Source organism: Aythya fuligula, chromosome 19 (assembly GCF_009819795.1).
Source record: "Aythya fuligula isolate bAytFul2 chromosome 19, bAytFul2.pri, whole genome shotgun sequence".
Taxonomy (NCBI): domain Eukaryota; kingdom Metazoa; phylum Chordata; class Aves; order Anseriformes; family Anatidae; genus Aythya; species Aythya fuligula.
In genome coordinates this window covers 5,882,866-5,908,767 of record NC_045577.1, presented here as the reverse complement: position 1 = coordinate 5,908,767, position 25,902 = coordinate 5,882,866, and the positions used below count along the sequence as shown (strand labels likewise).

The 25,902-nt window shown below is 55.5% G+C and overlaps 1 protein-coding gene across 2 annotated transcripts in view; it reads right to left on the bottom strand.

The window, feature by feature from the left end:
* Window positions 1–1,892: 1,892 nt before the first annotated feature.
* Window positions 1,893–25,902, bottom strand: part of RXRA (retinoid X receptor alpha) — a 93,046-nt gene continuing 69,036 nt past the window's right edge. For both annotated transcript variants that reach the window (XM_032200618.1, XM_032200620.1), the window contains exons 5-10: window positions 19,240–19,409; window positions 13,968–14,097; window positions 9,943–10,075; window positions 8,833–8,924; window positions 7,492–7,597; window positions 1,893–3,982 (exon numbers count right to left, since the gene is read on the bottom strand). In XM_032200618.1, the coding sequence (XP_032056509.1) occupies window positions 3,835–3,982; window positions 7,492–7,597; window positions 8,833–8,924; window positions 9,943–10,075; window positions 13,968–14,097; window positions 19,240–19,409 (779 nt within the window). In that variant the 3' untranslated portion in view covers window positions 1,893–3,834. The remainder of the gene's footprint in view (window positions 3,983–7,491; window positions 7,598–8,832; window positions 8,925–9,942; window positions 10,076–13,967; window positions 14,098–19,239; window positions 19,410–25,902) is intronic.

Genomic DNA, 25,902 nt, shown 5'->3' with positions numbered 1-25,902 from the left:
CTCCAGATCCCTGTCCCTGCGGCTGAACATTTACAGAGAGGGAGAGAGAGAGAGAAAGAGAGAAAAATAGAGAGAGCGTTTATAACAATCTCTGTAGAAGAAACAAAACAATCCAGAAAAAAAAAAATATCCAAGAATATGCAAGGGATAAAATTACATTTGTACAAAAATAGATTTTTAACTTTATTGATGCTTTAGATATTTTTTCCTTATCTTTTCTCTTTTTTTTTTTTTGTCATTCTAAATTTTAAATGTATTTTATTTTTATTTTTTTTTTTAGCTATGCAACCCATAGCCAAGGCATCCATCACTAAGTATTGGGAATTGCTAAAGCTATTTTTTTTTTACTCAAAACCACCTGCTGCAAAAAATAAAAAAAAAAAAAAAAAAAAAAAAGAACAAACAACAAAAAAAAAGGGCATCTTAAAATAGATGCATTTCCTTTGTCTCGAGTCATAAGGATCCAGATTTGGCGTACGCCAATTCGGAAAGGGCTTCAGATACAATGTACTCGCTGACATGAAGCAAAAAAAAAAAAAAAAAAAAAAACGAGAGGAAAAAACAAAAACAAAAAAAAACAGGAAAAAAAGGATTGACTTAAAACAAACAAAAAGTCTGTAATTGCTACGGTTATAATATATGTATATGTGAGTGAGGATATTTATACAGTGTATATATCTACAGTACATACATGTATACACACGCACATATGTATCAACTTAAAACAGATCATGCACGTCTAGTCACTGATGGGGACATCATCAGCTCTTGAGCCACGGTCGTGCAGGGGGGGAGCTGAAACGTGCCCATGGCTCAGGTGGGACCCGCGGAGGCGCACGAGAAGGCAGCGAGGAACGGCCCGGGGTGGCTGAAAAGCTGATGGTTGTGCTATCTTTAGAAAATTAAAGATTGTCCCACCAACAAAAAAAGGAACTTGAAAACATAAAAAATAAAATTGAAAAAAAAAGAGATCACCCTAATCAAACCAGATTTTTGCGGGAGTACTAAGATCTGGTTAAATGAAAGTCCTACCTCTCTAGTGAATAATGTGCCTTTTTTTTTTTTTTTCTTTTACCCACGTATCACCTCTTCAAACAAGCGTGTAATATATTTATAGTTATTATGATGAGGAAGAAAAAAAAAATAAAATAAAAAGCCGAAAAAGTGAAAAAGAATACAAATGAAAAGACTCAAACTCATGCAAAAGCACGTTGCTTTAAGGCTGCTGTGGCAGATGTCAGTGGACGCACAGAAGCTTTTCCTCCTGCTGGGGACGGCTGCGCCGGTGACCCTGGGCGGGTGGGCAGGGGTCGTGCTCGGGGAGGGGGCTGAGCACCCGTGGTCGTGTTCAGGACCTGCTGAGCACCCCGAAAGCTGCTGGTGTGGATCGGAGGAGCTCTACTAAAAGCAGCAGCCTTGCGGATTTACAGCAATGTGGGAGCTCCCTCAACACTTGCCAAAAGCACGAGGTCCGGGCCGGTGCTCAGCCCTTCCCCAAAACCCTCCTCCACGGGGGGGGGCACAAATCACGGCAACGCACCGCCCCGGCAGGGAAACTGAGGCACGGAGACACACGTCCTGACCCAGAGCCCCTTGCTGGCAGAGCCTTCCCCTTTGCACCACGCTTTTTGCTGAGGACACCCCGCTGCTCTCGGCATTTGAGTGATATTGAGTTCAAAGCAGGATGGGCTGGGGGCACCTGCTCACGGACCGCCTTCCAAAAACTCACCGAGCCAAAAAAAAAAAAACAAAACCAAAAACATCAAGTGGTTCTACCCAAGGGAGACGAACAACAGCTCAGGTTTATCATAGTGCAAGGTCAAGAGACTCTTCCACAAAGCTTCTTCACCCCGGGGACCATCCGGCTCCAACCGAGCCCCCCGGGTGCTGCCAGCCCCCGGCCACCACGCGCGGGCGTGCGCGAGCGCTGTGCTGGCAAGGAGCAGCCTGCTCGTGTTTACTGGCACCCTCGCTAGATTTCGTTGCTCTCGCCTAGTTTTCTTGGCAAATTCTTCCAGGGTGAAGCTGTTTAATAATATTTTCGGCGGCATGCAGGCTGCTGGAGAACCAGAGCCAAAACGCTTCTCCTTCCCCGCCTCTGCGGATTCGCCACTTCAGGCCAGCCTAAGGCAAAGTTACGACCTGAAATCCTGAGCATTTATCCGGCGAGGAGATGGCCTTATTAACTGCAGGGGATGGAGCTGCCAAGCGGGTGACAACTGTGTCCCCTCCAAAGCAGAGGCGGGGGCTGCTCCGTCCCCCTGTGGGCACAAAGTGGCTGTTTGAGGGGGCAGCTACAGCCCCCGGGGAGGAACGGAGAGCCACCTCTCTTTGGGACCTAATGCTCTGTTGCTTTGGGGCACAGCAGACATAAAAGCGGCCTGGAGCCAACCACAGGCACCTCATCCTTGGCTCTCAGCGCCCTGGGATGTGCCCAGGACCGTCCTGTCCTGCTGCAGGGGGGGAAATCCTCCCCAGGAGCCTTCCCAGCTCATTCTGTTCTGTTTTTTTAACCCGTTTGCTCAGGCAGGCTCTGGGGACACCTGATTAAAGTGAAAGGCGAGGTGTTGGGGACGGGCACTCCGGGCTGACCTCCTGTCCCTGCCGGGCATCCCTCTCCAGCCAGGACCTCCCAGCCCCACGTCGCTGCCCAAATGGGGAGATGTGGGGAGGGGGAGCCCCATTCCTGCTTCACCGCTAATTAACATCCACAATTACCAAAGGCTCCCACTAATTGTTGCCCTGCAGTGTTTTGCACCGCGGCTGCTGAATCGACAAGCTCTTGGATGAGCCCAAACCCCCATGAGGGCGCAGTCAGGGTGGTGGGTGCTTTGTTGAGCTCACCCCAGCAGCCAGAAACCCAAAACCAACCTGGAGCAGGGCAGGACCAAAACACCAAACAGGGAGCACTGCCAGGGCACCGTCCCCTGCTGCTCCAACACAACAGCCCTTAAATCGAGCAGGGGTCCTGCAGGATGGTGCCTGGTGAGCGAGGCTGTGCTGGGACGCTGGGGGCAGTTGGGAGGGCAGGGGTCTCATCAGCAGGACCCCGGCAAGGGCGATGCCGTGTCCCAAACAGCCTTAAAGCAAGCGCTCCGGACCTGTGCTCGTGTCTGTGGGCAGCTCCAGCCTGAGAGCAGCGGTGCCTGGGGCCCCGGGGTGGGCAGAGGGGGAGAGGACGTCCCCATAGCCACCGGGTGTTTGGAGGGGGGATTTAGCTCAATCCCAAATCCTCTGTTTTTAAGTGAAAGGAGAAGGCTCTGCGCAGCCACGGGTGACTCACTCACGGTAAGGGCCGCCTCTCCCTGCGCGAAGTAACTACCGAGACTACTAATAACAGTTAGAAACCAAAAATAGAATTCTTTTTTTTTCTTTTTTTTTCTTTTTCAAAAAAAAAAAACCAACCAACCTCCATCCTCTGAAAATAGCCAGCTGCAATCCGGTGAGCCGAACCACTCCCTCAGCTCATTCAAAACCCCCCGCTGCCCAAAAGGGCCACCGTGGCCGGCCGGCACCGTCCCCAGCTCCTGTGGCACGGGGCACCGCGGCGGCCGGCGCAAAGCTCTCCGTCCCCCACTTCTCTACATCTACCGCAGGGCAACAGCGGATCAGGTCTTTAGACGCAGCAGTGACAGCAAACGGACAAGGGTCAACGTGGCGAGGCGGCGAGGACGTCGGGGGGGTGGCCCCGGGGAGCGCGCGGAGAAGCTCGGACGGTGCCTCCAGCATCGGGGAGGGCAGGGGGGGAAGGGGCTGGGGTTGGAGGAGGAGAAAGCAGAGGACGGAGCCCCGCGAGGCCCCGGCCGGGCGAGGGACTGACCCAGCAGCAGTTCTCTAAGTCATTTGATGGGGCGCTTCCAGCATTTCCATCAAGAAGGTGTCGATCGGCGTGTCGCCTATTAGCTTGAAGAAGAAGAGGTGCTCCAGGCATTTCAGGCCGATGGACCGGAGGGCAGGGAGCCGGAGCAGGAGCTTGGCGAACCTAGGGGAAGGGGACACGACACGGTTAGATGTCCTTCCAGCAGCCCTGACCTGCAGAGCTTCCGTGGCTGCTCCTGTGCGGAGCCAGACACAACTTCTGCTACCAAAGCTCTGGGCTGCACACCCAGAGCTGTGCCGAGAAATTATGGGAAATCATTAATTACGTCCCCAGCCCTGAAGATGAGGCGCTCACAGCGGATATTCACAACAAACATCTGCTGGTAGCTACACAGAGAGAAAATGTGACGTGAAGGGACATCCCTGGGCTGGGGCGCACGGGCTGCACCGCTCAGCCAGCACCCCGAGGTGCTTGTGGGGTCCCTACAAGGGACCTACGAGGGTCCCTACAAGGACCCAAGGAGTGCTGCAGGCCGCTCATGGCCTGCTTGCTCTCTGCTTGCAGCCAGGGGATGCAGGAGGTGCAGTGGGGGCCAGCTTCTGCTGCCTGATGCCTCTTCGCTGCAGGCAGCGGGCACCTCCCAGGCAGCTCCGTGCAGCCCTGGGGGGGCTTCTTGCACGGCCAAAACCCGGCTGAGCCCTGTGCTGAAGGTGCTGCGGGGTTGAAGATGATGGAAGCAAGCTGACGGGAGTTCTGGAAGCAGAAGCTGGAGACAGGGCTGCAAACCAGCCCGGACACGGGGTGCCAGCCCCCGGCAACCCTTCTCCCCACCCGGCGCATGGGGCTCAGCCGAGCCCCAGCTGAACAAAAGCCCTTTCTCCCCGGCCCGCCCGGCGGAGACGCTTTTCAGGTCGCACCCACCAGGCTCGCAAAGAGCGCTGACAGCAAGGAGGGGAGAGCCAGGGGGGCTGGGGAGAGCCGACCGCGCTGCACGAGCCGGCTCCCGGCGCCCACCGAGCCCCGCGCCCACCCTGCAGCCCCCATGGGGACACCCAGGGGTGCCCCCACCCTGCCCACCCGCACCCCACGGCGGGCACGCAGCCAGCTGGAGGGCACGCGTCCCGGCGTGCAGAATGGGAGAGAGGCCCTTTAATTGCTGGCAGCGCTTTTTTTTTTTTTTTTTGGTTTTACTGCTGCACAATTCAGGCTTCGACACAAGCAAAGGCCAGAACCGAGCCAGCCCAGGGAGAAGGGGACTTCAGAGAACACAGAGAGAGAGAAAGACAAGCACAAACATACCGATATTATACATGCATGCACACTTTTCTCTTTTTTTTTTATTTTTTTTTTTCTCTCTTTTTTTTTTTTTTTTTTTTTTTTTCTGCTGAGCTGGCGAGAACAGCGGGACCGGAGCCAGGAAAAACAAATCAGTCCTACCATCCCATTCAGGAAGTTTCACTTTAAACCAAACCAGATGATGGCTGCAGCCCTCCGATACGTTTAACCGTGAGATAACCAGCCCGCAGCACAGCACAGCACCGTGCCAGGGCAGAAATCGGCCCCGCTTCCCCGCGGCTGCTCCGTGTCACGTACACCCCGTGCCCCCCTGGCGAAGGAGCAGGGGGTGGCGTGGGGGGCAGCACGGCTCGGTTTTTCCTAGAAAAGCCTCCCCTCGTCCTGCTGCCCCAGACAAGTTCCTTTTGGGTGTCTGCAGGGTGCCTGGCAGCCCTCGAGGGCTGGTTTGAGGCCGAAGGCGTGCGCCGCGGGGCACCCATGGGGGCTCGGCGCTGGCCGCGGCGGGGAGCAGGGGAGGATGTGCAGCGCCCACGACGCTGCTCCGTGCATTTGCTCAACCACAGGAAGAACTTGTTTCCAGCCCCAGATGGTGATCACATTGTGCCATGAGACCAGGAAGATGGAGAGAGCTCCTGAGAGCCTTTCCCTTCGCTGTTGTGCAACCCCGGCCTCCCAGCCCACCGGTTAACCCTCCCCAGCCGCTGAGGCTTGTTGCACCCTGGTCCTGTGCTGGAAAGGAGAGGCAGCAAGGCAAGAAGTGCTCAGTGTAGCTCCTAGGTACAGCCCTCAAGGATTACCCTTAAAGGTTTTGGCGAACCAGGGTGTGAAGATCACACGAGGAGCTCCCCGAGGTCATTCAAAGCCCACAAGCAGAGCCCCTGCTGCAGGCTCCGGGATCCACAAAGCTCCCACATCACCGGGGCTGCCCCCGGGGGCACACATCTTGGGTGGTGCCTCAGCGACTTTCCTCAGGGGTGCCCAGCAGCTTCACGGGGCTTTTTTGGTCCATGAAAAGCAGCCGCACGCACATTCCCGGGGGCTGTCCCCACGGCGTCCCCCTGCCCGGTGCCCCCCGGCCAGGAGCGAAGCAGCGAGAGCTGCGGCACACACTGGATGCCTGTGCGAGGCTGAGAGCGCTTCCCAGAGGGGGAATAACCCAGGAGAGCTGCTGGCCGCATTCCCCAGCGCAGCTCTCCTCGTGCCATTTAGGGCCGGCTGCCCGCTCGGAGCCCGAAGAGGCACAGAGCTCTCCCGAAACTCCGCAGCTGCCAAGTCCAGGGGCCTGGGATTTGCTGAGGAGGTGCAATTCAATCACGTTTTACAGGAAGAGGACTCGGCTCCAGAGTCAGCCTGGGGTCCACGCACACTGCTCAGGGCACCAGAGGCGATCGTCCCTGCCCTGTGCTCCTCTCTCATTTCCCTCACCACTGCCAAAATCAAGAACACCCAACAGGACCTTTGTCTTCCACAAGCCAGCCACGAACATCCTAGAAACCTCTGAACAACCTTGTCTTTTTTCATCTGCCAGCACTTTGATACCCAAAAGGGAGAAAAAAAGAGGCCCACTGTTACTCCTGAGGCTCTGCTCTGTTCGCTTCACTCGCTGCTTAAGCGCATCCTCGTTTTTCTGAACCACCCAGACCAGCAAGACCAGGAATGCAGGTGAGATGCAAATCCCAGTTGCTGGGGCTGTTTTTCCCAGCGTTTGAGCCTCAGCAGCGATACAAACCAGCAGCAGTTTCCAGTGCTTCGCTTGGTTTCTCAAATGACTGTCAGTAACTGAACTGGCAGTCGCCAGCTTCAGGCTGTAACTGGGAAAATGCGCCCACTCAGCTCCGGAGAGCTCCAGGAAAGCATTCCTAATTCCCCCTCCCATTCCCAGCTGGATTGGGGGAGGCAGGGAGGGGAGAAGAGAGCATCAATTGAGGCTTTCACTTCCCAGCAATGATGCTCATCTGCCACTGAAAATTAACTCCGTGTGTGTCTTGTTTGCACTGTGGTTTGCTCTCCGTGGTTTCCAAAAGGGAAACGATACCCCTGCCCCCGTGCGCTCAGCCCAGGAGGAGCTGGGGCTCCTCGGGAACACCCAAAGCCCATCCTCGGCGATTGCAAGCACAGGGCTAAGGACCTCTCTCCACTCCTCTGGGGGATTTTCACAGCTGGAGGGGGGACAGAAATGAGCAGCTGCCTCTGCAGAGAGCTGCTCGCTCCCAGAAGATGTGGGAACAGAGCGAGAGCCCGGCGCAGACGGGACCCAGCACCCTCACGCTGCGGGATGCAGCCCTGAGGATGGCACCAGGACCCCCCAGGGGCTGCAGTGCCCCCAGCACAGGGTTTTGTGGCTGTGGGACGGGGCACAGCCAGCAGCAACTCACCTCCCGGGCTGGTCGGGGTATTTGTGCTTGCAGTACGCCTCTAGCGACGCGTACACCTTCTCCCGTAACGCCTCGACTTCGGCAGGGTTGGAGAGACCTTTCGAGTCTGAAAGGCAAGGGAAGAAGCATCAGCCAGGAGCCTCGAGGTGTGCGGGGAGGCGAGGCACCCCTCCCCATACACCTTCTCCCCATACACCCCTTCCCTGTGCACCCCCCCGGGTGCACAGCCACCTCCACCCCTCCCAGCACCCCCAGTGCAAACCAGTGCAGGGCATGACCTGGATTCAGTGTCTGCACCCTGAGTGCTCCAGCAGGACCCCGATACCTTCCCGAGGCATTCAAGCCCCAAAAGGTTTGCCCTGTGACCACAAAAGACCCATTTTACCCCACCTCGTATCCCAGTCCCAACCATTTGTGCTCATTGCAGTGGTCACAGACCTCAAAGGCTTTAAGACCCCATCGAGGCACGGGCTTGGGGGATTTCTCCCTCTAACACAAAGCACTGCAGTGGGGCTGTAAGAAAAGTCCCTGCTCCAGCAGGTCCCTCGAGGTGGCGAGGAGCTGGTTTTAGCAAGGGGAAAGGGACAGTCAGGCCATGGATATCCCAGGCACATGCGCAGTGGGAACCTCTCCGGATCCCCCTTCCTTTACCATACAGGGCTAATCCCAAATTACAGACAATAAATTACTGGTGATTACGAGGGAAAAAAAAAAAAAGTCAAACAGAACAACAAAAACAAGACATGGCACTGAACCCTGCTGGAATGCCTGGCGTGGGGACGGTGGGAAAGGGCAGGGACCGAGCAGTGCCTGGGCACAAACCCTGCTCCTGCGGAGAGCAGGGAGGTGAGGGGGAGCCCCAGATAAGCACCTCTGTCCTCGGCCACGTCTGCTTCTGCCCTGCACTGAGCCATGTTAAAACGCAGGGAAAGCCCCAGGAGGGGCATCTACAGGACAGCAGCCACCTCCCGATGCACCAAAGGCTCGCAGGAAGGGCAGGGATAACCCCCAGCAGCAATCCCTGCCCCTGCAGTCAACGGGAAAGCCTGCTGGACTCTGTAAATCTAAGCCAGTTGCAGACAAAAAAGTTCTTGTGTGTTTTATGAGCAAGTTTCGTGCCTTTCACCCTCTCCAGGCTCTGCGGAGGACTTTCCAGAAGGCCAGCTAATAAACCCCCGTGGATACTGAGATCAGGGAACAGAGGGCAATAACACCCCTGTTCTGACTTTGCCCTGATTTTTTTTTGCCTGAAAGGATGTCTACATTCATTTTTAGGAGCCCAAAGGATGCAGCATCAGCCAAAAGAGGTGTGGGGGACGGAGAGGAGGTAGCCGCATGTACCGGGGTTGAAGAGGACGATGGCTCGCAGGCAGCCTAGCTCTGTCTTGTCCATCTGCATGTCTCGCATTTTTGACACGAGTTCTGTCAGTACTCTGCAAAGGACACAGAAATCACAGGCGTCAGCATTAAAAAGAAATAGGGAAAAAAAAAAAAAAAGAAAACCCCAAAAAAAGCAGGTGTCAGGCCCAGAGCGAGGTCCGCTGGTGCAGGTTTAATAAAGTCATGGGACGGGGCTCATTTATACCAGCTGAGGATATGCCCTCATTTTCCTCCTGTATCAAAAATAGCTCATTAGGAACATCGATAGTTCCTGTGAGATACAGCAGGGACCGTAAAAACTGGCTCTGTGCATTCACTGAGAAGCTTTGGCACCTGAGAAAGCTGCCTAAAAATAAAAAATAATAATAAAAAAAGCAGGTATCTAAAAGCAATTTCCTCTGCCGGTAATTTTTATTACTCCCTTTGCTCTTTCTGCAGGTGCCGGTCTTGAAATATTTTCCACTGATTGCCCAGTTTTTCCTGTTGGGTCCTGCAGTGAAGTCATGATCCTGCACTTATGACCTCACAGGAAACAAATGATGTCACCCGAAGAGCAATTTCCTTGCAAAGCGAAAAAGCAAAAGCGGGTTGGTTCCAGCTCAGGCACCTCGAGATGAGTCTGGGGCAGAGAAATCAGCCGCAATTTACGCGGCGTCTGGAGCCACGCTGCGGGTCACACACGCTGGAAGCCTCGCTTGAAAACACTTTTCCAAAGCACGAGATTAACGAGCCCTTGGGACACGCGTGCGGAACCTGCCGGCTGTCTGTGGGGCTTTTATTTTTTTTTATTTTTTTACTGAGAAAACAAATTCAGGTCTTGGTCCGATTAAAGATGAAAGGAAAGAAAGGAGCAGCCTCCTGGTTCACGTGAGGAGGCATCTGCAAAGAAGCTCTGCGTTGCACCGGGCAGTCCCAAAGTGACTGCTTGGTGCTTTCTGCGGGCGTCGTGGGATGGACGGGAGCCATTCCTCTGCCTGCACATGGGGACGTGGGACACCCGCCTTGGCACAGGGACATCTAGACAAGAGGGATTGAGGTCCCTTCCCCTACCATCCACCCCTTTCTTCCCACCTGTCAAAGATGGCCCCGACGCCAGCACTGTGCGCGCTGTTCCGGTGCACGTGGAGCCCGGTGGCTAAGAGGATCCCGTCTTTCACGGCTATGGAGCGGTGGGAGAAGGAGGCGATTAGGAGCTCATTCCACCCTGGGGAGGAGAAAACAACCAAGGCCGCGGGTTAGAGCCATGGGGTCCTCAATGGGTTCAGGGATCCCTGGCACTAATGGCTAAGAGAGGAGGAAGGCACCTGAGAGCCGCCTTTGCTGGGGTCCCTAGGCTGGCTGCGGGATGGCAGGGGGGAGCCGACCCTTTTGTGCATGTAAGGGAAGGAAAAGCTTGCTAAGGAACAAATGCACTAAAAATATAACGCTAACAAGAGAAGCAGTTTCCTCTCTAAACCTTGCAGGCAGGGGCGCAAACAGCCCTCTGCCTGCTCCTTTCTCTGCGAACCCCCGAGTGGGTGCCGAGCCCCTGATCTGACCTCATATTCCCTGCCTCTGAGCAGTTAAAGAGCTATTAACTCTTCCTATCAGCTAATTGGGCTCATTTTCAAGCCCTAATAGGGCACAGAGGTTCATTCTCTGCTAAAACAGGGCCCTGAAAACCCTCGCAGAGAGGCGAGGCTCTGTCATTGGCATCTGGAGGGGGCAGCGCTCCCCTCGCCACGCCACGATATGGATATCCCATGACCATGACCTGGCCAGTGACAGCCACTTTGACATCAGCTTGTGCCTTACTGCTGGATATAGCATTTCGGGTGACAGGACAACGTGTCCTCTGAGCCTGGACCCCGCAGGAGCGGTCTGAAGCAGCTCAGATGGGAAGGGAAGGAGGACGCGACTTCCCTCCCCGCCCTCCAGCTCCCCTTTCATCCCTTTTTCACACATAAAGCTGAGCTCAGAAACACCTGAAACAACCCCCTAACAAGAAGATACGCTGCAAAGGTTGAAGGGTTGACGTTTGGGTGACTTCCAGCCAGGAGAGGCATCTCTGACAAGGCAGGATGGGTTTTCTGCAGCCCCAGGGAGGCTCACGCTCATCGCGGGGCTGATGTGCCCAGCCTGAAACTGCTCTCACGTCCACGACCCAGGGTTGCTTGGCAGGGTCCAAAATCTCAGGATATTCGATTTATTTTTTTTTTCCCAGGCTGGAAAAGCGATGCAGGTATATCCTCCATCTCTCCTGCCACAGAAGCATGCCTTTTCTCCCTGACTGGCATAAATACAAGGTCCACGTGTGCCGTATTTACTTGCTGCGGCAGAGATGGGCTGCGCCATTAGAAATGTTGACAAGGAATAAAGTTCACTGTTCCCTGAGTGGCCACAGGATGTTTCCACCCCAATCAAGGGAGCATTTCCTTGCCTATTTACTGGGCGAGGCCTGGCACTCGGCAGCGGGATTGCAGCATTGCGAAACCCAAGGAGGACGGAGGAGAGGTGGTGGCTTGGGGCTACCCCTCAAACGAGGTGCCTGCAGCCCCCCCAGGGACGCTTTGGGTGTCCCAGGGCACCCAAAGGCACCTGGCAGCACAGCAACCTCCACGTGAGCTCACCTCATTGCCACATTTCCCCTCGTGGCCCTATAAAGCGAACCAGAGACGTAGCCCCTGCCGGGCTGGCCTTGACGCAGAAAAGGAAAATCCAGGGAAAACGGGTTTCCAAAGTTGGGTTTCCTTCTCCTCCAAAAAGCTGGAAGAGGGAAGGTTTTTAAATGATTCAGGACTACGGAGGAGAGCTGCTGGCGGCCCACCCAGCACCGCTCCGCGTGCTCCACTTAGCTCTGCCTCCGAGGACGCCTGAGCGAGCCCGGCTGACGCTCTTAGCTAAATTTTTCATCCTTCAATATTTCATGGGCAGCTGTTCTCCGCAGGCCGCTCTCGCCACTCAATAATAGATGGAGCCACAGCTTAAAAGACTTGGGGGAGGTTATCTGAGGCCCCAGCAGAGGTGCTTGGAGCGGGGAGCCCACGGGGGCTGCTCCCGGTGCTGAGCTGCGGGGTCCTGGTAAAAGCCCAGGACGCGACCGGGGTCTGCTCACACCCCACGAGCGGCCCCATAAGGATGTGGCTCGGGGCCAGCCACGATAAGCACCAACAGAGAGGAGAGAACATGGGGTCAGAAAGCCTCCGGTTCAGCTTTCCTCAGCCGTCTTCTCAAGAGAAAAGGAAACCTTGAATTATTGTCGCGGGTTTTGTTTCCGCCCCACAAAAGGAAAAGGCAGCTTTTTGTCTGCGTCCAGTCCTTCCCCTGCCATCCCTGCAGAAAGCCTTCATTTCAAAGCCCACTGCAGAGACATCCCTCCGCTCGTCCACGCTCTCAAGAGGCTCTGGAGACCCTCTTCGAAACCATGTTTTTTGTGTTCTCCAGAGAGGGCCCCCAGCCAGCGCCAGGAACCCCCCCCAATCCCCAAAACCTCCCCCAGGAGGCTGGCGGCAGCCGTCCGGTGAGGCCATGGGGCTTGCCCAAGCCTGGAGCGAGGCCAACAGGAGAACAAAACCCCCCGAAGGCTCCCTTCCTAGCCTCTCGCTGTAACCACGAGACAAAACATGCCTATAAACTCGTATTTCAGTAAAACTAGAAGGGTGGAAAACCCACAGCAGTAAACAGCGCGGCTTCAGCGCCCCAAAATCACTGCCAAGGACTGCAGAGGGGCTGCAAGAGGGCCGGGGTATTTGCATGTACGCAGTGATGCTGGTTGAGAGGCAGCGAGAAATCGCAGAAATTCTAAGATTTGTGCATTTGGGCAACAGTCGGTGTTATTAAACAGAGTGACAGCTGGTGTTTGCGTGGTGAGAAGGAAACAGCGATCCCGTCATCGTCCTACTCCGGAGCCCTTCTTCTACCTCCTCCTGAAGCAACCTGCACAGCCCTTGGGCTGAGCTAGTTCCTGCGTTTCGAGTTGAGGAGCACCAGGCTCTCCAAGCATTCTGCTGCCCAATTTCAAAGGCATTTATTCGGGGCATGCACGTTCCCAACAGGAGAGAAGCCAGAAAGTCACCAGGTGGAGCAGCAGTGCCCCTTCTGCAGGGGCTGCTCACCCAAGGTCAGAGGAGGGCAGAGAGAGGACAGGGTGCACACACCCTGCAGGGCCTTCCCCTCTAAGATTGCCTATAAAAAGTGCATTCCAGGGAAAGAAGAGGAACTTTAAAACTGCCAGGGACTTCAGCATCCCAGGCCTGCTCGGGTTCACCTGCACAGTTCAACCGATCACCCTGCCCTGAGGCTCTCTGTAATTCCTGACCTCTGGAAGTCCAGGTTGGGTTTTCTCGTTGCCGAGCTGAGCACTGGGTACCGCAGCCAAACGCCAAGGTCTTTTTATTCCTTTCCCTGTTTTGTCCTTCACATGGAAGTTTGCCATTTGCTGGAAGCGGTTTCCCAAGTCCCACTGACAACCTGCCTGCCCCTCTGTTTCAGGGAGCATCGAGCCAAAGCCCTTTTAATCACTTATCTCATCACGGGAGCTACACAAAGAGCTTCACACCTAAAATGCATCCTCCTCAAGTCTGCTCTCGCTTTCCTGCTCCCCCCAGTCTTTGTGTATAACCTGCCAGCAGCTGGGGCTTGCAAAGAAGACCCTTTTCCCAGCTAACTGCTTGCAACCTCCCGACGCCTCCGTTCCTGCAGACCCCCTGCAGCATAAGGAAATTTAAAATAAACCCGAAGACTTTTATTTTCATCTTGGTGGGTGGGAGAGGGAGGCTGATATATTTTTCTCCTCCTTCTGGTTTTCATTATGATCAAACGCCGTAGTCCGATGAAATTTCGCGGGGTCCCAAGCCCCCTTGTCCTTTCAAGTCCCAGTTCGGGAGGAACCCAGCGCACATCTCCGAGCACCTCGCTCACCCGCGAGGGAGCCGGGCCATTTTTTAAGCCGATTGGCAGCTGGTGCAACATTTTGGATCACGTTCAGCAACGCGTCCCCCGGGGGCTTTTGAAATCCTATTTAGCGATTGAATTATCGGAGGCTGTTACTCCGAACCAGCTAATGGCTTGCGAGTTGCCTAAATCTCAGCGCCATGCCCGTCGCTGGTGAGACTCACCTGCTCGGAGCAGGATGACCTGGTCGTCCAGGGGCAGCTCGGAGAAGTGAGGGATCCTCTTGGCCCACTCCACCAGGGTGAAGAGCTGCTTGTCGGCTGCCTGGCAGATGTTCGTCACCGGGTCATTGGGCTGCGAAGAGAAGGAGATTGAAAGGCTCAGGAAAAGGAAGGAGAGGAGAGGCTGGAGGAGCAGCGAAGGGGCTCGCCAAATTCGGGAGACCCCACAAGCAGATGCTCGCAGTTATAGGGAGAGGAGGTGGCTTGGCTTCACCTCCACATGCCTCTTGCTGGTTTTAGCGAGCTCCACAACAGGACCCAGGTGTGCTGAGACCCAGCACCCATCACACCAAGCAAGCAACCAGCTCGCTCCTCGGGCAGGACAGGACCCCGTGGCCGTGCAGCGTCCACGTTCCCATTGCCAGCACCTCCCAGCCCCACCAAACAGCAACGGAGGGGGCATTACGGAAAAAGCGAAAAAACCCTTCCCTTTGAAATATTATCCAGTAACAAAAACCATCTGCTCTCAAGGAGGACAGTCAGCCTAAACACACCAAATCCCTGTTTAAAGGAACTGCTAACAGCTCAAGTGGGCTCGTGATTAGGAACTGGAAGAGACTGTCTAACCCCAGCGAAGACAGACCTCGCTAGTCCAAGTGTGTATATATGGTTTACCTCTCCGGACAGGGATGTATGAGCCCCTCCACACATCCCGCCGTAATCCCTGCTGATACCTAGCAGCTTTGATCGTGCAATTATTTTTCTTCCATGGCCTTAAAAGAGCAGTTTCAAAGCTGGAGGAGGAGCGTTTACTGCACCTCCGGATCGCACGGGGACGGAGCAAGGAATGCGCACAGCCGAGGCAGGAGCTGACCCTACAGCAGCTCCCCCTGCAACCAGCCCAGCTGCAGCAGGATGAGGCCATTCCCCTCCTGCTGGCCCCGTACCCAAGCACCTCTCCCAGCAGGGCAGAGGTGCTTGCTGCTCACCGAGTGGCACAGAGGGAGCAGGAGGTGAGGATGCCACCACAGTGCACATGCCACCAGCGATGAGCTGGTCCCTATGGGACTGTAAAGGGAAAAAAAGGAAGGAGGTTGGAGAATAAATCATCTTGGAGGTTATCGCTTCTTCTTCTTGCTTTCCTTGCTGGCTGTGTTAGGAGAGAGCTGACCGAGCACTCACAAACCAAAGGGAGGTGAGAAAGGCTGCTCTGAGAAAGGGAAAAAGCCCAAGGCACACAATGCCTCCCTCTGCGCCACGGAGCCCTTCCCAGGGACCCCTGCCTGGGGCACTCTGCCATCCCCTGGCAGCAAACACCACCTCTGTGCCTCAGTGGCCAGCGTCTCCCCTTCTCCAGGCTTAAAATAACCAGCATCTGGCAAGCAGGGGGGCACCCGCCTTCGAAGTATTTTCACCTGTTGCTTGCAGAGATGGATGGGCTGGGCTGGGCTGGGGTTCAGCACTGCAGCTGCAGAGCAGGGAGATCGTTAAGGGGATTTTCCCCTCCTCACTCCAGCAGCTCCCCAAAGGGTGCAGCCACAGGGGGGGGTCTTGCTCTAGGGGAGCTGGGGCTCGTCCCTGGGGAAGAAGTGAGCCAGGACTGGGTTCTTCCCCAGGAGAGGGAGGGCAGGAGGGCAGATTTCCTCTGGACAACAGGAAAACCCCAAGCTGGGTGCAAGGAGGAGCTCTGCAGGAGCTTTTCACTGGAAGCAGGGGAATGGCAGCACCCAGAGGTGTCTGCAGGAGGGCTGGGAGGGGGCACCCTGCACTGGCTGTGGCTCAGCCCAGCGTAACCATACCGTGAGCACTGGGGACCAGAGCTGGCCTGGGAGAGGGGCTGCAAGGAGCCCCCAGGCTCGGTCAGCGGCCAGCTGGAGATCCTGGATCCCGTGGGGCAGGAGAGGGATGGAGCCCTGCGTGCCCTGGAGCAGGACACGACTTTGGGGAGACCGCGTGCCCCTGCCGAACCTGACCCGCGGGGCAACAGGTGGCTGCGAAGTGGTATTTTAGGAAAGTTGGATGTTTTTCCCAAAGGATTGCTTCTGGGCAGGTCGCCTCCAGCACCAGCCTTGATGCAGCAAGCCAAGCTCTGCTCCCACAGCCCCGGCTGCAGCCCCGGCACTCCGCAAAGCGGCACGAGCTTTGCTTGGCTCTCGGCACCATCCGAAGCCACAGCGAGGGGCCCAGCCTTTAATTACACCTCAGATCGCAGTTCCTGGAACCACGGCGGCGCTTCCTGGCAGAATTTTAACTGCTGTAGCTTGAGAGGCAGCTAAAAGTGTCATCCCCGCGGGCTGGAGGGCCCCTCTTCAATCCAGGACGGGATCTACGGCGTGCTGCTAGAAACCATCCCCGCGCACAGAAAGCAAATCCCCTCCTGCAGTAAATAGCAAGGGCACGGTGCCGGAGTGTGACAGAAGGAAAGGACACGCGGGCACCTGATCCTGCTGGAAAACTGGAGCTTGGAGACATCTTCCAGAAAACGGTGACTTGAAACCAGCTGCTAAAGGCCGATTTAAGAGCTAACGGGAATAACACCTCTCAGTTACAGGCTCTGCTTTTCGGTGGCCAGGAGCCCATCCAAGGTGGTGATTAGGCAGCAGGAGCCCAGATCGTCCCGAGGGGCAGGGGGTGACACGGGGATTTCGGGGACACAACGTGGATGAATCCTGCAGCAACAGTGACCGAAAGCTTGTGGGAATCTCCCAGGGGTTTTATCCCTTTTGCCACGCTCAGCAGCCTGCCAGCTCTGCCAATTAGCAGCTATTTGCGGCGGCTGCAGAGCTGTTGTTGGGGGCTCCCCGCTGCAAGTAGAGTGTCTCAGTGATGCTTATCGAAATGCCGAGGCTTGGCACTGCCCTAGAACCACGGCCCCACCCCTGCCCTCCCCTTTTATCAGCTCCAATAACTGTGCCAAAGCCCCACGGCTGGTGCCACGCTCGGCTAGGTGGCCAAAACCAGCACCGGTGCCAGCCTGCAAAGCCAAGGGGGGACGATGGCAGGAAGGTGACAGTCACAGACATGAGACCAGCTGGGAGGGGAAGGTGTTAGCTCCGTCTGTGTGCTGCCACCTTCATCCTAGCCAGGCACAGCACGGTGGAAACGTCCTTGCAAGCCTGCTCTTGCTTGGTCCTTGCTCCCCAGCTGCGCTCAAAGCAGACGTGCAAAGGTGCGGGGGGCACAAATCAAAGGGCCCAATGCATCAGGCTGATGGGAAACAGCTTGTATTTTACCCCGTGTCTATTAGGGACTGAATTTGCCTGCCTCTCCATCACGTCAGCCCTCTGGGGAGGGCTGGGAGGAGGGCAGCTCCTCCGTCTTGCCTCGCCTCATCCGGTGGCCTCGTCCCCGGCGCTGCTGGTCTCATACATCTGCGAAACCTGCTACAAATGTCACCTCATCGACAGAAGCCGCTCGACAATAATAGGGCATTTCAACAAGCCTCCTGCTTCTATTTAGATGCAACACACATCCTTGTTCACAGTAATGCGTGTTGAATTATGCAGGAACCAGCTTTCAATTTGCTACAAGAGGCTGAGGAGACGCAGTGCCAGACGAAGCCATTTATTTCACCTCGCTCTCTGGGGTTTGTTTTCAAGTCAGCACAACGCTGCCTACAACTCCCCTGAAGTATTTGTAATCCTGACAGCAGTCAGAGCCTTTCCCAGCCCTCCACTAACCGCAGCGGGGCTGCTTTCCTCCAAAAAAAAGCCCCTCGGGTCTCCCTGGCAATGGGGAGCCACAGAGGCAGGTGAGCTTCCCCTCAATCTGCTGCTGGAGAGCTTCACGCGAGCCCTCCCTGTCCTTAGCAGGAAGCCTTACACAGCAAAAACTTCACTTCACGACCCAGCCATGAAGTCCCCTGGCAGGTAAAGGCCAAAGAGAGCATCTCAGAGAAGCAGCCAAGGCTCAGATCCCTGCACAGAGCAGCCTGGCTCCAAGACCTGTTACGCCCTGCAAGATGCGGTATTTCGGCTCAGTCCTCCAGCCTCCCGTGAAGAAAGAGATAAAGCAGCATTGCAGCAGAAAATAAATACTGCAGAGGCCTTCTGTCTCCCAGAAATTTCATCATCTCAGCCCCACAGATGCCCAGCACGGAGCAGTAAGGAAATCAGAGGGATATTTCCCCACGTGTTCCTGCTCTCAGCTGCCTGCCCGCCCAGCCCAGCTCCATCCCACAGGACCCAGGGGATGCCCCGTGCTCCAGCCTCTCCCTGCCCTGAGTTTTGGGCTGATTTAAGCCCTCTGCAGCCCCAGCTGATGCCCTGCAGCAGCAGTGCCCCTTGCTGCTTCCCCCGTGCCTGCCAGAAGGCATCGCCTTGGGCAAACGGGAAACCAAGCACAGCTGACCCCAGCCCCAACAGCACTTACAGGGTGGTGACAATTTATTTTCTTTCTCTCCCCCTTCCTTCCCTTTTCTTTCAGACTTCCAGTCCCTCGGTATGGCAGGGGTGGGGGTAATTAGCCTAAGTGTACTTTCTCTGCAATAAGGCTCTTTAACGAGGGCTTTGTGCATGGTCTGCCCTAGGAGCCAGATTTCGGATAGGCTGGAGGCAGCTGCTTTGCAGGGAGGCCTTCTCAAAGCAAGGCTGTCACCTGATGAGAAGGGAATCTAAGAAAGCACAGCAAGGCAGTTTCCCACCTCACAGCCTCCCACTCGTTCCTATTCCATCAGCTCTCTCCTCCCTGCACAAGCTCCCGTTAGAGCCCTGCTGCTTCCAGCAGGCCCAGTTCTAACACAAACTTCCAAATGTGAAGGGAACTTGAGAGCAAACTTCTGCAGGTTTTCTCTTCTTACAGGCCAGCAGCTGTACAATTCGGCATCTGGAAAGTCACACCCCGTTTTACAGCCCTTATCTCTTTGCACTTCAGCCACCAAGGTCTGGTTACGGGCCTGATTGGACTATGAGCTCATCAGAGCTGGGGCTGTCTTCCTGCTTTTTAGCACTTCTGGCTGTTAAGTAAAGCAAAACCCTTCCTTCGAGTCCTTTTAATTATGCCTTACAGCACAAGTTCCTCCCTGCAGCTCCGGACAGAGCACCCCTCGCTGTGTCTGAGACGGAGAAGTGCCAGCAGCAAGCAGGGCTTTGCTTTCCTCGGCCTTTCACCTGAGCTCATCTGCATTTTGGAGCCCTGCACAGCTCTTCTCCCCCAAATTAACCCTGCCCTGACCCAGGCTCGCTGCTGTGCTGGTGTTACACCAACACTGAGCACCCCCCCGTGCTCGCCCAGCCCCGTGTGCCAGGATGGGACCCAGGGGACAGAGGGGTCTCACCGAGCTCGGCGTCAAGCCCATGTTCGCTTCAATGTACGTCTCTGTCTTGGGCTCCACGGCGAGTTCAGCTTCCAAGATCTTTTCCACGGGCATGTCCTCGTTGGCGCTACTTGTGGACTCCACCTCGTTCTCGTTGCGGTCTTTCCCCCGCTGCCTCTCCTCCTGGACAGCTGGAAACAGATAGAAAAAGGACAGGGTCAGCCCGGGGCTCCTGGCCACGGTGTTGGGGTCGAGCTGGGACCCTGAGGCTCCAGGGAGCCTTGAAAACCCAGAGCATCCTCAGTCCTTGCGACCTGCAGGAGCACACACACGTCAGCTGCCTCCTTCTCCAACCTGACCTCGCCACCACCGTGCTCGGTGCGGGTCAGGCTTGGGTGCGAGAAACGGGTGGGCACTGCTGCGGGGGAAGAAAAGGAGGAGGTGAACGGATAGCTTAAGGGAACCCTCAAGAAAAGAGGATTTGCCCATCTCCTGAGCCTGTCGGTGGTGCGTTTCCACGGAGGTCACGCCTTGCCCCTAGCGCCCTGGGGCTCCGCGGGACGCTGCCACCGTGGGAGCAGCCGCCGGCAGCAGGGATCTGCCCTCACGCGCCCCATGCAAACCCTGATCCAGCCTTTGTCTCAGGGCAGTTCCCACACCGACAGGAGAGACCTGTCCCAAAGCCTGTGCAAGGAGTAACCCTGCCAGAAGCGTGTCACATGCCGATGAGTTCATGTCTACGAGCACCCAGATGAAAAAGGCTCGTTAGATGCTAATAACGTTCCTATTAACCAGCTCCTTTTGAAACCGGCACCGAGCTTTCACTAAACCTGGAAAGCAGCTCCACGCAGACAGTTACACGGGTAACCAGCTCTTTCTCAACCCTAACGTTACCTGCCCAAAATCCCTGCTGCCCAGCACAGCAGGGTGGGAACAGCTGCAGCAAGAGGAGTTTCCATCCCTTGTCCCCAGAGACAACTTCCCCAGTTCTTTGTCCAGGACTGAACGAGGCATTTAGTCACGTAAAAAGCCTGCTATTTATTATCAGTTATCCTAACACTTTACCTCTTTGCTGAATTTAAACCTGGTTCCGTGAGCAGCAGGGGCACAGGCATTGTTCCAGCGACATCGGAGCTGCACCAGGAGACCCTTAGGGAATCGGTGAAAGCAGCTCCATGCCAAGCACAAGGATAAAATCTACAACACAAAACTGATTTCTTAAAAGCCAGGAAATTAAAACACGTGCTAAAGGAGCCCTGTACAGACACTGGTCGCATTATCTCCTCGCCAGCCCGCTCGGTGAGGGCTGCCCTCCTGCCGCGGCGCTGCAGCCTGCGGTTTGCTGCACGCCAACGGGACGTTTTGTTTGCTGGCAGAAAGCTCTCAGGCACGAAGTAAGAGGTTATTTTTGCAAGCTGCTCTAAGTTCACAGGCTGCAGAGGCTCCCCAGGCCCACACAGCGTTTTCAGCTTGGCTGAGCAGGGCCAGGTAGACTGGTAAAGCTCAGATCCGCGACGTGGCTCTGGTCCATCTGGACCTTGTCTGGGTCAGATGCTTCGCTTTACTTTTTCAGGCCAACATCAAATCCTGACGAACTTTCTCCCCACACCCACCCACGCTCCTGTTTTCTCAGTCATAAAAAGACCAGAAATTTTTGCTTAATGCCAGCCCTTCCTCAACAGCACAGACGCCCCGGAGCTCCTCTGGGCACATTCGGAGAGATAAAACAGCTCCTGAACAACAGAAAAGCCTGGAGAAAGGCAAACTTGGAAAACGGGATTTTATAAAATGACTCAAACGCCAAAGACCTGATGCCCAGGTGCACAGGACACACAGATGAAGGTACAAAGTGTGGTTCCTGGCTCTGCAAGAGGCTGCCCGAGGCCAGTTTCCACCAGTGGGACCAGTCTGAGATGCATCCCCCAGCTCAGCTGCCAGTGGCTGGGCTGGACACTGGCATTTGTGGGAAAGAGCTGCAGAGGTCTGCATGGACAGCAGCTACTTCAAGCCTTAAATCTGCAGATCTCAGCCCCACCAACACCAACTGTCACATTCCATAAAGACCTGGGACCGGATCTCTGGAGTCCATTCCCCACTCCCACCAGGGATTAATCAAAAAAAAAAAAGCCCCACGGTGGAGCTGATAAAAAAAAAAAAAAAAAAAAAAAATCAAATGGGCTTGATTTGGAGCTGGGTTTCTTTGTGGCTCTGTTATTTGGTTCTGTTTATCTTAAAAAATAAAAAATGAAAAATAAAAAATAAAAAAATAAAAAGAGAGGAAATATAAACGTGGTCGCTGCATGGCAGCTTGTCTGGCAGTACTGCAATACCTTGTTCTGCTCGGCTTGCCAGAAGTCTTGGGGGCCGGGATGGATGGTGCTCCATCCCTGTAACACAGTAAAATTTAGAAAGGTCATTATATCGTCGGGTTCTCGGTACTTCTGCTGGATTTCTGTCCCTTCCTCTCAAGGACATTATAAGCTCACGGGGTTTTATGAGGTTAAAACCAAAAAACCAGAGGGGGTCTGTGACCGGCTCCTCCAACCCGAATTCTCCCTGGTGACACAATCAATGTATATTTAAGAAAAAATAAGTTTTCTCAACCGTGGAGAGGCCCCAAGATGCTTCTACCTCCTGTCTCCCACGTGGTAGGGAGACAGGAGCAGCAAGGACAGGCTGCGCAGCGCGGTAATTCAGGGCACCTGGCGCTGCTGGCTCCCTCCTCTCCTTCAGCATCCATTTCCCCCTCCAGGCTGCAACTTTGTGCTTAGCTGGGGGTAAGGAGAATCCAGCTGCTGCTCAGGATCACCTTGAGAAGAGGGCTAAAGAACCCTGCATTAACCAGGCACTTGATTGCGTGACCCACAAGGACCTTTCCAAACCGCGGCCGGGCTCTTTTGCTCTTTTCTGCTGGCAACGAGGTAAGGGGCTGGCAACACCTCCCCGCTGGCCAGGCTCTCCCGTCTCCCACCACATTATTACAGCCTCAACAGAGCCCCTCTTGGCATGGACAGAGTGCTCAGGACAGACCGCAGGGCTTGTCTGCAATGGATGCAGCCGTGTCCTCATCCCCTGCTGCCCTCACCACCCTGGCTGCACGCTTTTAGCACCGTGCGGGTCCCACCAATGCCAATTTCTGTATTTAGGGTGGCACAGCAGGGCATGTTTGTCCCCAGAGCAGGGCCGAGCTGTTGTTGCACCGCCCCGTCCAACGTGCTGTGTTTTCAGAGACCAGCTTCTGCAGTCTCCTCTGTGCTGACGGCCGTGCCGATGCTTTTATTTGTCTTCAAGGAGACTCGCATGGTTGAGAGGTTTGTTTTTTTGGTTTTTTTTAGTCTGATTTTCCTAACAGAAGGGAAGCATTTAAAACCTGCAATGCACTTGAGGAGAAAAAAGATGCTGCAGTCGGGGAGCTCTCGGAGGCGGCCGCGCCTCCTCCAGCTATGTCTGAGCCGAGCCAAGGACAGAAGCCTGTGTTTGCCATGGCACCTGATGAAGAGGCGCTCATGTTATTCCGCTTCATTTGGCTTCTTCTTGCCCGAGGCTGCTTGCTGTCACTTCTCATCTCGAGATCCCAAGCCCGCCTGCACTTCCCCAGGCCGCGGTACAGCACTATACGTGCGCTAAGACCACTTCTCGGTGGCTTCTCCCTCTGAAAGAACCAAAATGCCTCATCCCGTGGCTTGCAGAAGAACCTCAGCTGCCCAGGACCAAGAGCTGACGTGAAAATAATGTAAATTCTACCCGCTGCAGCGACGAGGAAAACTCTGCACCCCAACTGCTGTCACTGCTCCCCAAGCCTCGTGCCCCTGTCACCGAGCCCCTGCTCTCAGAGCCGTGCGATCGCCCCGGGGATCCCAGTCCTCGGGCAGAAGGTTTCTTTCCTTTTCAAGCTTCTGGCTGGCGGAGAGAAACCCGATGCTGTGATCTGCAGCCTAATTAGCTTGAAGAAAGAGAAAGATTTCAAATGCAAGCTCTGCTTCTAAAGCCTGGTGAGAGATGCAAGCAGAAAACCAACTTGGTGTCTTCGACGCTGATGCAGCAGCATTTTGCTGAAACGCTCGGACCCGTGGGGTCTGGACCAAAGCCACGGGTACCCCGACCTGCTGTCCCCGTGCTCGGGACCCCCGAGCTTCTGCACTCGAGGGATTTTAATGCAGGAAGCCAGAGGCACAGAGGGAATGGGGCTTTGCACCGAGGCAGTGCCGAGGTGCCCCCATCAGCCGTGGGGTCAGCGGCGCGCTTGTCTGCTCGCAGAGAGCTGCAGGCTCCATCAGCTTGTAATCAGCCTGCCTCCAGAGAGAGGAGGGCTTGTGTCTGAGACAAACACCCCTCCTTCCAGGAACAATAACATGGGCGACTGGCTGGGCTTTGTTCCTTTTCTCAGGGGACGAGGGGGAAGAATAATTCACTCCCACCACGACGTGACTGAATGGGTCTTTCTCTGGGGGACGGATCCGGCGAGTGGCACACGGAGGGCAGGCACCAGGACTCGACCTCATCCCTGGGCAGTGCAAAAACCACAGCAGATGACAGCAGAAGAGGCACACGGGGCTGATGCCCCTTTCCAGACCACTGCAGCCCAGGCAGATTTCAGGGACCCAGGCAGATTTTCAGCCCCGGCCCCATCCCCAGGAGGCCCAAGGTTCTCGGGGCACGCGGCTGCGCCCATTTCACAGACGGGCAGCTGAGGCCTCTCGTGCCCAGCCCAGCCTCACTGGAGCACTGGGGGATGAGGGTGGCCTCCCCACCCAACCCTCTGCTTTTCAGAAGACCTGATCCCGCTGCCTCGGGTGCCATCCTGCCAGCGGGGTGCCCCGACTCACCGCTCTCCTCTTGGAGAGCCCGGAGGCTCCGGTGGCCTCCAAGACCCAAACCTGCTCCATTTTCCCCAAGCCTACAAGTGGGTGGCTGCTTTATTTATGAAGTGCTGGGGGGAGGGTTATTGGGGATTTCCGTTTCACCAGCGGTGGAATTTATTGGGCTCTGCTGCCTTTTTATGAAGCTGCATCTCAGCCGTGCATCAGAGGCATCTTGAAGCGCTTACGCCTGAGGTACCTGTTTATATGGAAAGCGCCGCCACGGCTGGGGAAACCAATTCTGACTGTGTTCCTTCTGCCTCGCCTTCGTGTGGCTGTGCCTCCCTTGTCTCCCAGATGCAGCTTTTTATGGTGAACAAGCTCAAAAGCTGCGGTACGGGAAATAAACGGCGGCGCTTTCACTCGGATATGGTGTTTGGTATTGCTAAGAGAGGCAAAATGCTGCCGTGATGCTAAGAAATGTGATGTCAGGGAAATGGAGTGTTAAAGAGTGGATTGAGATATTCGCACGCAGTCAGCCTGCACAGGGAAGGGCTTTGGAAAACAAAAGCTAAAAGGAGCAGGTCACTTCACTCTCACAACCTGGGCACGGCAAAGTATAACACTGCCAAAGCAGGGAGAGAAAATCAGAAACCAAACCCTTTTTCTCAACCTTCCAAGTATCCTTCAAAACAACAACAACGAAAAAAAAAAAAAAAAAAAAGAAACACAACAGCATCCTTTAACCAGCTGCTTTAAAGAGCAGCTCTTTAAAAGGATATAAGAAACAAGCTCATTAAGCTGAAAAGCATTTTCCATTCCAAAATTACTACTAAAAATAACTGCGCTCTTGAACTCTGCCCCTTCGCTGGGGTATGGCCACTTGCCTGCTTTTGCGTTCGCTTGGAAGGGCAGGCGGGAGACCCGAATTCCTGCTCTTTTTCCCCAGACTCCTCTCGCTCCTTTTTGCCCCGAGGATGCTCCGGGAGCTGGGGCTGGAGGTGTGGGGGCTGCAGAGATGCAGCGGGGAGGGGGTTTGGGCGCACATCGGTGAGCTCCAAGCGACTCCTGGCCAACACGGGAGGACACTTGGGTCCCTCAGGAGTGAGTGGGTGATGGGGGCAGCTCCCAGGAGAGGTGCTGAGGTTCTGCAGGCACAAAGCTTCCTGCAGGGCTGAGCAGGGAGCAAACCCTGGGTTAAGACCCTCGGCCCTGCAGGAGCTCGGGGTAACAGGGTCCTGGAGCCAGCGAGGGACGTCCGAGCGCTGCGGCATCGCGCCTTGGAGGCTGCTGGAGGCCACCACCGCCACGTCGTGGCTTTGGGGGTCACTCACACGGCTTCTTGGCGGAGATTCACCACTAGCCAGCCACCCTGGTCGGCCTCGGTCTCGGCAGGGCGAGCGGAGAGCCGCGGGCTGCCCGGGGAAGGGAAGGAGCGGCGGGGGCGGAGGGGGCCGGGCTGTGCCGTTCCCAACGGGGGCTCGCTGCGAGCTGCTGCGGGAGCATGGGAAAGGGCTCCTCGCTGCTGCTTCCTGCTCCTGGTGCTGGTGATACGGGGCTGGGACCCCACTGCAGGAGAAAACAGCACTGCTAACGCTGTTAACACGGGGCCAGGGGGTTTGCAGGCTCGGGTGACCCCGCTCAGCTCCGAAGCTAACCCCAGCTAACAGCCCTGCACGCAAGTTGCCATTATCCCAAGACCCTGGGTGTTTACTCCCATCTCTTTGCAAGACCTCCTCCTCCCCAGCTCAACAGCACTTTCCATTTTTTTTCCCTTAAAATAGACGGCTGCTGATGCGCAGAGCCTCCAAAGCTGTTCTGCTAACCGAGACCCACCTCAGACCCTAATCAGGAACAGATCAAGCAGCGAGTTGGCCTTCTGGAT